Source organism: Pteropus medius, unplaced genomic scaffold (genome assembly GCF_902729225.1).
Source record: "Pteropus medius unplaced genomic scaffold, Ma_sr-lr_union100, whole genome shotgun sequence".
In the NCBI taxonomy this organism is placed as follows: Eukaryota; Metazoa; Chordata; class Mammalia; order Chiroptera; family Pteropodidae; genus Pteropus; species Pteropus medius.
In genome coordinates, this window is record NW_024347790.1 from 6,850,386 (window position 1) to 6,862,654 (window position 12,269).

The window sequence follows — 12,269 nt, forward strand, 5'->3', positions numbered from 1 at the left end:
ATGGTAAAAATTACTCCAGTCGTCTGTTGACAGAATCTTTTTGTCTTTATTAATGTAATGCTAAAAAAATTGTGGCAGGAATTTAAAAGTTAAGCAAAATTTACTTTTTAAAAGTGGTTATCTGGTGCTCCGAGGAAGATCCCATATCAAGGAGAATTATGTTTCGAGGAATGTTCTGGAATGTTACTTTTGGTGGCAGCTAGAACATAAGCCGCTCCCACATTTTTAATAGTTTTGAAGTTTCAGGGAAGATGTTATACTTTTGTAATCTGAAAAATCTCTGTTTCCTTTCTTCTTTTTTTTTAATAGAGATGTGAACTGTGTCCTCATAAGGATGGCGCTTTAAAAAGAACAGATAATGGGGGTAAGTGCAGAGATTTTTGAAAAAAATTTTTATTGAAAACTGGAGTGGGGGAGGTATTTTAAGATATCTGGTAGTTCGTTATTATTATGTCAAATTAAATAGTGTTTACTGCTCAAATATTTTTAATAGCTTTTGTACTTTGTGGACAGAATTAAGCATTGTTTTAATGCAGAATGATCCACATACTTTCATTAAAATCTTGATTTTTTTTTTAATGGATACAATTTATTATATTAGAAATTATTTTTGAAAAAATAAGCCTTTTTTTTGGTTACAGTTAAAATCTGTTGTTTTAGATTATTTTTTCTCTTTGTATATTGCTGGACAGATGATGTTTCTAGTGAATGTTATTTTTAGCACCCTTGAGGATTTTTTTTGCTTGATAAAAAGAAATGCTTTTGTTTAAATTTTGGCATACTTTCCTGAGGATCCTTGTGTATTTCTCATTTTCATCTCCATTTTTAGTTACCTCTCTCAGAGAAATCTGTTTCTTTATAGTTCAGTACCATTCTTAAATATATAGACATGCATTTATTAAACCATAGCATACTGTGAAACTTAAATTACTGATGAAAAAACTCGAAAAAAGTAGAGGTGTAATTATTGTTGGTATACGTGTCCATGTGGGGCAGCCAACTCTAAAGTATTTTGGGGATAGTATTCAATAATGGCATGAGTAAAAAACGAAAAAATCAATGGTTTTGGCGATATATATGTTTATGTATTTTAATTTAATGTTTAGACTATTATACAGTCACATTGTCTGAAGCTTTTAAAAATATTAACAACCCTTTCTCCTGCTTACTGTCTGCCTAGTTTCTCAACAACTTGCCTGCTACTAACATAATTTCTGTTATTACATTTTTGCATATCTTTCTAGTTTTCTGCATATGTAAATAAGTATAAATAGACAAACATTTTCTTTAATATTTATACAAATGGATGAATATACATATTCTGGGATCTTTTTTCACAGTTTATCTCTATTATCAGTATAGAGCTTTTTTTTTTTTTTTACCATATTATGTAATCAGTCACCTGTTGAGGGACTTTCTAATCTGCTTTTATGATTGATGCTTATCCATATGTCATTTTGCTTGTATGCACGTACATCTGTAGGATTATTAATTCCCAGAAGCGGAACTGTTGGGTCAAAAGGATTTTGCGGTTGATTTTGGGAGATATTCCTAAATTGTTCTCCCTAGCGGTTTTACCAGTTTATGTTTCTAGCAACAACGAATACAAAGCTATTCTTCATACTCTTGATAATCCAGTAGGTGGAAATTGGTATCTCTGAGCAGTTATTTTATATTTATTGTGAGTGAAGCTGAGCATCTTTTTATATTTTTAAGAGCAGTTCAATTTGTATTATCTCTTTTGTGGTCTACTCATAGGCTTTTTCTGTTTGGTTTGTGATCTTTTTGATTTGTTGGAGCTTTCATAGGAGCCCCTCACATATTAGTAGGCTTATGTTGATAGTAGTTGAACTAGTTTTTGCCCAGTTGTTAGTCTTTGCTTATGGGGCTTTTTCCCGTGCAGAAGTTTTTGGTTGTTTCTCAGTTGTATTTATTAATCTTGCCTTTCATGGCTTCTGCATTTTGAACGATTAGTTAGACAGGTCTAACCCAAGGTTATAAAAGAATTCTTTTATGTTTTCCTGTAGTATTTTTATGGTTTCTTTTTTTTTTTTACAGTTTAATCTTTGATACATTTGGAATGTATCCAGGTAATACAATGTGAGGTATGGATCCAACTTAATTTTTTCCTAGATGCTAACATGCTGCCATTTGTCCCATCACCATTTATTGAACAGTTCATCTTTTCCTCACTGATTTGAAATGCCATCTTTGCTATAGTCTAAATTTTGTGTGTATTTAAAAAATTCTAACTAAATTATGTTACAAAATTGATTTGTAAGTTATTTGGGGACCTGGAATACATTTTCCTTAAGAAATGCTAATTATATTTCTGGACTAGTTAACAAAACTCCACAATGTACTTGATGTACAATATTGATAATACTATTTTCTAATATCTAATACCTATTTGTGATTCTGGAATATACGTTTCCAGTTTTAGTTCATGTTTTCTTTTCCTGGCAATTAAGATTAGGAGTTTCTCAGTTCAACTTTTCATTTTCTTTGATCTCAACCTCTCTATAGTTCTTAGTTGTTAAAGGTAAGTGTTTTCACAGAGCTTGGTGTGTGAAAAGTGGGGTATTATAGGCAAAGTGAGAAGCAAATGTTAAAGACACAGGTATATGAGGGAATTGAAAATTGGACTGTAATGTTTGCATGGTAGGCCTTCTGAGAGGTGAAGCTGATGATATGGATGAGGTTTTCTTTCCTTTCTCTCGATTGCCCTTGTCTTTGCTTTCCGTGCCCTTGTCCCTACCCTCCCTTTTTTCTCATACTAAGGACTTGATCCTGTTGACTGTGGGGAGCCATTGCATCTGAGGAATAACATAAGGTTTCTATTTTGGAAAGATCACTCTGATGGCATTGAGGTGCATAGATTGGAAGGGTATGAGACCAGACCAACTATAAAAAGAAAATTAGAGCTGGATCATAAGTGCATTTAACACACTTGGAATGGCTGGGGGAGTAGGAGGAGATATAGAAAAAAGAAATAATTTAAATTATAGAGGTAATTTAGTCTGCCATTGTACTCACTGAGCATATGCTGTAGGGAAACCTATATGGAAATCCCTTGTGAACTTTAATCATTGACAGAGATGTAAAATGTATTATTGAGGGGGGCAGGCAAGAGGTGGTGTGATGGTTTACTTACATTCTTGAAGAATAAATTTTAAAATGAATTGAAGACTGTTGATACACGCTACTTGTCAAAAAAGTTAGAACTTTTAAAATCCAGTGGGTTTTATAACAGTGTACAACATAATGTACTTTTTCTATTGGAATTTTAAGGGACTTTTTAAGGATAGTTTTGATTATGCTTCTTTTTTACTTTGTGCTCTGATGTTAGCATCTAAACTCCACAAAGATAAGACTCTGCTTTATTGCAGTTAAGTCCAAGGGAGAGATGATAAGAACTGGTTGAAGACAGAAGTAGGAGAGATAAAAATGAGGGCATGAACATCAGAGATATTAGAGTGGTAAAATTTTACAGGTATATTTTTAAAGTATGCTTTTATAGCATACTTTAATTTCAGGCATACATAATAATAAAGAGAATCCCCATGTACCTGCCTTTAACAATTGATCCAGTCATGGCCAGTCTTCTTTCATTTGTATACTTTCCTACCCCATTCTTTTGATTATTTTGAGTTCTGTGAGTATCTTTAACATAAATAGATATTTAAAAAATGTACAAGATATGATCATACCTAAAAAATTTGCAATTGCTTGATGTATCTCTTAGAGCTCTTTGTAATCACCTCCTTTTTTTTTCTTGTCAGTTTACTTATGAAAGAACCTGGATCATTTGCCCTGTAGAGTTTCCCACAGTACATTTTGTTGATTGTGTCTTAGATGGTGTGTATGTGTGTGTGTGTTTTATCATGTTAACTTTGTTCCATGTATGTTCTATACAGTAGTAGTTAGATGTATTCAGAAGCTCGATCATACTCAGTTTATTGTGGGACAGGGAAGAATACTTCATAGTGTTGTGTACTTCCTTCAGGAGGCATATGGTATTTTAGTGTGTGTGTGTGTGTGTGTGTGACATTAGCAGCTGTTGATCAGTACCTGGATCCATTATTTTATTAAGTGGAGGTCGAATAAATTGTGACATTCTATCATTAATGTATTAGCAGGTTTACTTTTATAAAGAGAACCTTTTCCTTATTAACTATTTTGTTACCCTAAAGTGCAGTTTACGAAGAAAGACAGGATAAAGATTCTTCTTCTTAAAACTGAGGTAAAATTCACGTAGTATAAAATTAACCATTTTTAGGTACAAGTGGTCCCTGACTTCCAGTTGTTTGACTTAATGAAGCGAAAGCTGTACATATTCAGTAGAAACAGTACTTCGCATTTTGGTCTTCTCTTTGGGCTCGTGATACGTAGTACGATGCTCTCATGATGCTGGGGCAGCAGCAGCGGGCTGTAGCTTCCAATCAGTTAGTTACTCAGTCATGAAGGTAAATAACTGATATTCTACAGTTTATTCATTTTGCTAGGTGATTTTGTTCAGCTACAGGCTAATGTAAGTGTTCTGAGTATGTTTAAGGTAGTCTAGGCTAAGATAATGATGTTCACTAGGTTAGATATATTAAATGCATTTTTGATTTATGATAAAATTTTCAGTTGATGAATTCATAGGCATGTAACCTCATTGGAAGTTGAGGAGTATCTGTATACAGTTTGGTGGTATTTACTATTTTCACAATGTTGTGTAATTCTGTCAATTTCCAAAAAAAAAAATGTTTTTGTTACCTGAAAGAAAAACACCTTTTCTTAAGCAGAAACTCCACATTCTACCCTTCCTCCTTCAGCCCTTGGCAACCACCAGTGGTGCTTTTTGTCTCTGTGAATTTACCTGTTTTGTATACTTTACATAACTATAATCATATAGCATGTGATCTTCCTTCACTTAGCATAATGTTTTCCAGTTTCATCAGTATTGCAGCCTGTATTAGTACTTCGTTTCTCTTTATAGCTGTATAATATTCCATTGTGTATGTAAATCACATTTTGTTTATCCTTTCATTTGTTGAAAAACATTTGGGTTGTGGTAAATAGTGCTGCTACCTTTTGGCTATTGTGAAAAGTACAGCTATCTGTTTTAGTCCCACTTTTCTTTTTTCAGGGGAGGGTGTATGTGAAGAATAGCATTGAGGAACCACTAAACTGTTTTCCACAGGGGCTGCACTATTTTTACATTCCCACAAGCAGTGTATGAAGGACCCGATTAGTTCTCATTCTCACCAACACTTAATATTTTCTGAATTTTCTGATTTATAACCATCCAGTGGATATGAAATGGTACCTCATTGTGGTTTTGATTTGCATTTCCCTAATAATGAATGATGTTGACTATTTTTTTCATGTGCTTGTTGGCCATTTGTAAATCTTCTTTGGAGAAATGTCTGTTCATTTATTTTGTCCATTTTGTAATTTGGTTTTTCTTTTTGTTGAGCTGTAAGAGTTCTTTAAATCTTCTGGCTGCTAGGCACCTATCAGATAAATGATTTGCAAATATTTTCTCCCACTCTATAGGTTGCCTTTCATTTTCTTGGTAATGTTCTTTGATGCCAGTAGTTTTTAATATGATGAGGTCCAATTTATTTAATTTTGCTGCTCATGCTTTTGGTGTCATATCTAAGAGTCCATTGCTATCCATGGTCATACAGATGTATATCTGTGTTTCCTTCTAAGAGTTTTATGTTTTCAGCTGCTTTTAGGTTGTTGATCCATTTCAAGTCAACTTTTGTATGTAATATGAGTTAGGGGGTCCAACTTTTTTTTTTTTTGCATGGGATGTCCAGATGTCCCAGCACCATTTGTTGAAGAGACTTCTTTCCCCAATGAATGGTCTTGGTACCCATGTTGCAGGTCATTTTGTCATAAATGAGTGGTTTATTTCTGGACTCTATTCCATTGGTCTTTATGTCTGTTCTTATGCCAGAGCACACTTTACCTTAATTACATTCTCATTTCAAGTTTTGAAATTGGGAAGTGTGAGGGTTCTAATTTTATTTTATTTTTCAATATTGCTTTGGCTATTCAGGTTTTATTGCAAAATATGGAATTTGCAGATGGCAGAAGAGGCCAGTGGAATTTGGATAGGGGGCTTCATTGAATCTGTAGATTGCATGGGATAGTATTGACATCTCAACAATATTAAGCCTTCCATTGCATGAACACAGGATCTCTTAACATTTATTTATGTTTTTAATTTTTTTCAGCACTGTTCTGAAATTTTCGGTGTAGAAGTCTTTCACCTTGGTTAAATTTCTCCTGTGTATTTTACTCTTTGAGGCACAAATGGATTGTTTTCTTAATTTCCTACGTGTGTTGTTTATTGCTAATGTAGAAATACAACTGATTTCTGTGCATTGATCTTGAACCTTGCAACTTGGCTGAATTCATTTATTTGAATAATTTTTTGTGTGTTCTTTAGGGGTTTCCATATATAAGGTCATGTCATCTCTGAATAATGATAGTTTTACTTCATCCTTTCCAATTTGGATGCCTTTTATTTATTTTTCTTGCCTAATTGCTTTAGCTAAATTTTCTAGTACAATGTTGAGTAGAAGAGGCAGTAGTAGGCATCGTTGTTTTCTTCTTGATGTTAGGGGGAAAACTTTGTCTTTCATCATTGAGTTAGATGTTGCTGGTCTTTTTCTTTTTTCTTTTTTCTTTTTCCTTCCTTCCTTTTCCTTCCTTCCTTCCTTTTCCTTCCATACATCCTTTGTTTTAAATAAATGCTCTTTATTATGTTAAGGAAGTTTCCTTTTTTCCCTACCTTGTTGAGTGTTATTTTTTAAATCAAGAGAAGGTTTTGATTTTTGTCAAATGCTTTTTCTGTATATATTGAGATGGTCATGTGGTTTTTGTCCTTTGTTCTATTAGTGTAGTGTATTACATTGATTGATTTTCTTATGTTGAACCCCCGTTGCATTTCTGGCGTAAATTCCTTTGATCATGGTGTGTAATCCTTTAATAGGCTGCTGTATTTGGTTTGATAGTTGCAGTAGGTTGAATATTGTCCCCCAAAAGGTTTGTCCATTCAGAGCCTCCACAGTTTGACCATTTTGTAATTGCAGATATAATTAAGGTAAAGATCTCAAATGAGATCATCCTGACCTAGTGTGGACCGTAAAGCCAATGACAGATGTCCTTATAACAGACCATAGAAGACAGGGAGAATGGAGAGATGGCCATGTGAAAACTCACATGAAGACTAAGGTGGAAATAGGAGTTATATAGCTATAAATCAAGAAAACACCAAGGATTGCTAGAGCTACCAGAAGTTAGGAGAGAAGCATATTGATTTTGGACTTCAGGCCTCAGACTGTCAGAATAAATTCCTGTTTTCTTAAGCTACCGTAATTGTTGTAATTTTTATGGCTTCTGTGGGATACTAACCACTAGTATTTTGTTGAGAATTTTTGCATTGATATTCATAAAGGATATTAGTCTGTAATTTTGTTTTATGTTTTGCCTGGCTTAGGGGGCATTTGATATCATGCTGGACTCAGAATGATTTAGGAACTGTTCTCTCCAGTTTTTTGGAAGAGTTTGAGAAGGGTTTGTGTTAATACTTCTTTAAATGTTTGGTACAGTTCACTTGTGAAGGAAAGCATCTGGTCCAAGGCTTTTCTTTGTTGGGAGGTTTTTGCCTACTGATTGATTCAGTCTTTTGTAGGTCTGTTCAGATTTTCTTTTTCTTTTTGAGTCAGTTTTGTTAGTTAATGTGTTTCTAGGAATTTGTCCATTTCATATAGGTTATCTAATTTGTTGGCACTATTCTCTTATAATTCTTTTTATTTTTGTAAGGTCAGTGCTAATGTCCCCAGTTTAATTTCTGATTTTAGTAATTTGAGTTTTTTTTTCTTAGTCAATCTAAAAGTTTGTCAGTACTGTTGCTCTTTTCAAAGAACTTTTGGTTTTGATTGTCTCTATTTTTCTATTCTCTATTTTATTACCACTCTAATCTTAAATCTTTCCTTCCTTCTGGCTTTGGGTTTAATGTGCTCTTTTTCTAGCTCCTTAAGGTCAGTATATAGGTAGTTTATTGATTTTTTTTAAAAAATACCTTTATTGGCATATAGTTTGTATACCATATATTTCACTCATTTAAAGTATACAATTTGTTTTTTCATATTTACAAATATGTGCAACCACCACTGTCAATTTTAGAACATTTTGATCACTTCAGAAAGAAACCCTGTATTTTTAAACTATCAATCTCTTCAGTCCACCCTACCTCACCTCATCCCACCCAAGCATTTTTTCCAACATAGGTGTTTACAGTTATGAATTTACCTCTGAGTGCTTCTTTCTGTGTATCACATGAGATTTGGTATGTTGTGTGCGTGTGTGTTTTCACTTATCTTGAAGTATTTTCCAGTTCCATTGTGATTTCTTCTTTGACTTATTGGTTATTTAAGAATATGTTGTTTAGTTTCCACCTATTTGTGAATTTTCCAGTTTTTCTTCTGTTGTTGATTTCTTTTTTTATTTTGTTGTTGTTAGATAAGATCTGATTTCAGATCTTTTAAAATTTATTGACATTTATTTTGTGGCATAACCCTATGCTCTATCTTGGAGAACGTTCATGTATATTTGACAAGAATGTGTATTTTGCTGGTTTTAGTGCCATGTTCTTTATGTATTTCTTAGATCTAGATGCTTTGTAGTGTTAATTGATTCCTCTATTACCTTACTGATTTTCTAAGTTCTGTCCATTGTTGGAATTTGAGTATTGAAGTTTTCAACTATTACTGAAGAATTGTCTTTTATCCCTTCAATTCTGTTCATGTATTTTGGAGTTCTGATATTTGGTATATATATCTTTATAATTGTTATATCTTTTTGATGTTTTGACCTGTTTTTAAATACATAATACTCTCCTTTATCCCTTGTAGCAGATTTTGATTCTTATTTTATTTTCCATATATATTTTTTAATAGTTGTCCTGGGGATTACAATTATCCTCTATAATTTATAACATCCGAGAAAGACCCAAGTTAGAGAAATAAAGGCAAATTCTTTTGATTTAGTTCTTCAGTTTCTCTCATACCCCTTCCCCCAGTTAAGTCAAAACTTAAAAACACATTTTTTTGAGAACAAGCTCTGCTCTACCCTTTCTGGAACCAGGGACCAGAGTTTGACACTGGGAACACGGGGTGCTGTCTTCAAGATCATGGCCAAGCTGAGGAGGATGGAGCAAGTGCAAGGGCAACAAAACTCTTGCTCTTTTTAACTTGCCTCCCTCTTTATTGAGCCTTTACTTGGTTGTGTGAATTTTTGACTATTTTCCAGAATTCTGACAAAGTTGATTTTGACATTTTTCTGCTCCAGTTTCCAGTGTTTCTGTGACAGCACAGGTCTTTGCAGCTAACATCACTCTACCTGCTTTAGTTTTAACCTTTATCAGTTTTCAAAATACTAGTGTATTATTTGGTTGCCAGCAACAGAAATAGATTTTGGATAACTTAAGCAAAAAGAACATATGGGAGGATATGACATAACTCACAGACATAAATGAAAAGTAGACCAGCTAGCATTTTGGAGTGACTAGAACCAGAAATTAATAGTCTTTTCAAGAGTGATGCTCTAACAAGAAGAGGGAACGGATACTGAACATACTTAAATCATAGATATCTACAGTAGTATTATATGACATAATGGATGTGGGCTGAGATGAGAGATTTCTGTGTGGACAGCTGAATGTAGATGGTCTTAACCTGAGTTAGAGAATGTTGGATAGAGAGTTATTTAGGAGTATAAAGAATGTTGAGATGCACTTTTTATGTGTTGAATTTAAGATTGTGATGAGATAGCTGAGTAATGTATATGTCAGTAGGAAGTTGGATATAATACCAGCTTTTTGCTCTTACCATTCCTGACTTCATGTCATGTAGTTTTCCTTCCTGGGAGGCTACCATATTCTTGATATCTATCCAGAGTTATTTTCTGCATATATAAATACTCTTTTACACAAATGTAGGATATGATGTTTCATCTTGGAGATTATTCCACAGAGATTATAAGGAATTCTTTCTTTCTTTCATATACATCTGCATATTTAATTGTATAAATGAACCATAATTTATTTAACCAGTCTTGTATTGATGGACGTTTAGTTATTATTAGACTTTTTTTTAAAATAGTGAATAACCATGTACAATGTAATCATAGACATGTGGGGTGATTAGCTCTGGCCAAAATTCCTAGAAGTGGAATTGCTATGTCAGAGGGTGTGTGTGTCTGTAATTTCAGTGGATTTGCATTGTAATTTCAGCCAAATTTCCCTCTATTGAGATTGTACTAATTCACATTTTATTCACGTACATTGGAAGAGCCGGTTTTCATTATACTTTCCTCAGCACAGTTGCATGACCACCTTAGTGGGTTTCAGTTTTGGGTCATCAGTCAACTCACAAGTCACAATTGGTTTATTCAACATCAAATATAGTTATAAAGGAAAAGCATATTCAGTTGCATTATTACCGAGGCCTTGGTAATATTGTGAGGCAGATTTGATGTTTCTAGCATTTTGGTTGTAAGGTTGACAAGAACATAATGTGAGTTTATGTCACATGGGCACAGAGAAGCTGCCAGGTTTGGGGACTCTCAGCTCAAAAATGCCTACTAGCCACATAGCCTCTGTGTTTGTAAGTGACTAGCTTTTCTATTTTAATGTAGCTGTAGACCATGAATGATAAATCATACAGTGCGAACTCCTGATAGCCAAGTACAGCAGGCTAAAGAGCATCCTTAGATAAGTTATTAATACTTTGCAGACCCTACAGGTTCCTCATCTGTTTTCAGGGTTGATGTTGCAAGAAGCTGAACTATCAGATATTTTCCTTAAGAGCCTGAAGGAGAGATTCAGAGTTCAAGCTTTTAACCCTTTCCATCCATCAGTATTAAGAATCTGTAAATTTTCCAGTCTGGTAGGTGCAAATTATGTCGAGGTAGCCTTACTTTGCATTTCTCATTATGAGAAAAGTTGAATAACTTTTCATATGCTTAAAATCTGTTTATATTTCTTTTGTGTGAAATATTCATTCATATTCTTACCTCATTTTCTGCTTTGGACATTTCACAGGGCACATTCTTGGGTTATTATATAAGAGTTCTTGATGTATTAGGGAAATTAGTCCTTTGTGGTAGGAACTGAAGAATTTTTTCATCACAGATGGTTATGTTTTGATTTTGCTTTTGGCCATACAGAAAAAAACCTTAATATTTATGTAATCATGTTGATTAATTTTAAAAGTATTTTCCTGATTTTGTAGCATACTTACAACTATTTCTACATCAATATTATTTTAAAATTTTCATAAAGTTTCTTCTATTATGTGGCTTTAAAAAATATTTAAGTTATTGATCCATCCAGAATTTATTTTAACATAGGATATGAGGTATGGAGCTATTTATTTTTCTTCTAGATGACTGTCCCTTTGTTCCAAATACCTATTTTGAATAATCCATTTTTCCCTGTTGATTTCAAATGACACTTTTTGTATACTAAATTCACATGTGATTTGGCTTTATTTTTGGAATTTTTATTCTGTTCAGTGACGTCTTTTCATGGCCTAGTACCATACTGTTTTAATTAAGTTTTATGTCTTGTAGAGATAGTCCTTCTTCATTACTGTTTTCCTCCTCTCCCTTTCCCATCCTCTTGTCCTTTTTTTGGTTTTGTGGTTTTTTTTTTGTTTGTTTGTTTGTTTTTCAGGCAAAGCAACCCTTGGTTGACCTCACAGGTTGCAAGAACCCTGTTTTTAAAAAATTTTTTATGCATACAGCACCTGGTCTTCTTAGGTGGTCTCCCATCCAAGTACTAACCAGGCCCGACCCAGCTGAGCTTCCGAGATCAGGCAGGATCGGGCTTGTTCAAGGTAGCATGGCCATAAACTCTTGTCCTCCTTTTTTAATTAAAAAAAAAATTTTTAAGTACTAGTGGTGGTCTTACCTCTACTTGTTTAATTTTTCTTTAGAAACTTTTAATTTGTTTTAATTAACTTTTTATTTTAGTATAACTTTAGATTTACAGGAAAGTTACAAAGATAGTACAGAGCTCCTGTATACCCTTTACTCAGTTTCTCCCATTATTAACTTTTTTTTACATTAATGTGGTACAGCTATCAAAACTAAGAAACTGATATTGGTACATTATAATTAACTGAACTCTATATACTTTAAAAAAAATTGTCCGATATTTCTATTAACAACCTTTTGCATTTAGTTGTCATGTCTCTGGTCTC

The 12,269-nt window shown here is 33.5% G+C and overlaps 1 protein-coding gene and 1 pseudogene across 22 annotated transcripts in view; one reads left to right on the forward strand and one right to left on the reverse strand.

Annotated features, from left to right (window-relative positions):
* Nucleotides 1–12,269, forward strand: part of MLLT10 (MLLT10 histone lysine methyltransferase DOT1L cofactor) — a 188,659-nt gene that overhangs the window by 39,634 nt on the left and 136,756 nt on the right. For 21 of the 22 annotated variants that reach the window (XR_005656040.1, XM_039877530.1, XM_039877528.1 and 18 more), the window contains one exon: nucleotides 310–364. The exons of the other annotated variant lie outside the window; for it this stretch is intronic. Coding sequence is in view for 18 of the 21 variants with exons in the window: in XM_039877530.1 (XP_039733464.1) it covers nucleotides 310–364 (55 nt within the window). In the remaining 3 variants the exon portion in view is untranslated. The remainder of the gene's footprint in view (nucleotides 1–309; nucleotides 365–12,269) is intronic. 22 annotated transcript variants of the gene reach the window in all.
* LOC120614726 (uncharacterized) lies at nucleotides 11,802–11,920 on the reverse strand (annotated as a pseudogene).